Source organism: Apaloderma vittatum, unplaced genomic scaffold (genome assembly GCF_000703405.1).
Source record: "Apaloderma vittatum isolate BGI_N311 unplaced genomic scaffold, ASM70340v1 scaffold28279, whole genome shotgun sequence".
NCBI lineage: Eukaryota > Metazoa > Chordata > Aves > Trogoniformes > Trogonidae > Apaloderma > Apaloderma vittatum.
In genome coordinates, this window is record NW_009733951.1 from 1 (window position 1) to 411 (window position 411).

Genomic DNA, 411 nt, shown 5'->3' on the forward strand with positions numbered 1-411 from the left:
GAGCTGGGCAACGAGCTCTTCTACATCCTCTTCTTCCCTTTCTGCATCTGGAACTTGGACGCCTGGCTGGGTCGGAGGCTCATCATCATCTGGGTGGGGGTGATGTACCTGGGGCAGTGCACCAAGGATGTCATCCGCTGGCCGCGGCCCGCCCCCCCGCCCGCCGTGAAGCTGGAGGTCTTCTACAACTCGGAGTACAGCATGCCCTCCACCCACGCCATGTCCGGCACCGCCATCCCCCTGGCGCTGCTGCTGCTCAGCTACGGCCGCTGGCAGGTAACGCTCCCTCGTCCTTCTCCGCGTGTTTTCCAGCCCTGGGCTGTAGGGCTGCGGCGGACCCGGCTTCTTTTGAGGGGAGAAAGCGGCAGAGGTTGGGTAAAATGGGAAATCGTGCCCCTTCTTTTTTCCCCC

General features: G+C 63.0%; 1 protein-coding gene across 1 annotated transcript in view; it reads left to right on the top strand.

Annotated features, from left to right (window-relative positions):
• Window positions 1-6: 6 nt before the first annotated feature.
• SGPP1 (sphingosine-1-phosphate phosphatase 1) overlaps window positions 7-411 on the top strand; it is a gene marked incomplete at its 5' end in the record, with an annotated part of 15,686 nt that continues 15,281 nt past the window's right edge. The window contains one exon of the mRNA XM_009876092.1: window positions 7-276. Within this exon, the coding sequence (XP_009874394.1) occupies window positions 7-276 (270 nt within the window). The remainder of the gene's footprint in view (window positions 277-411) is intronic.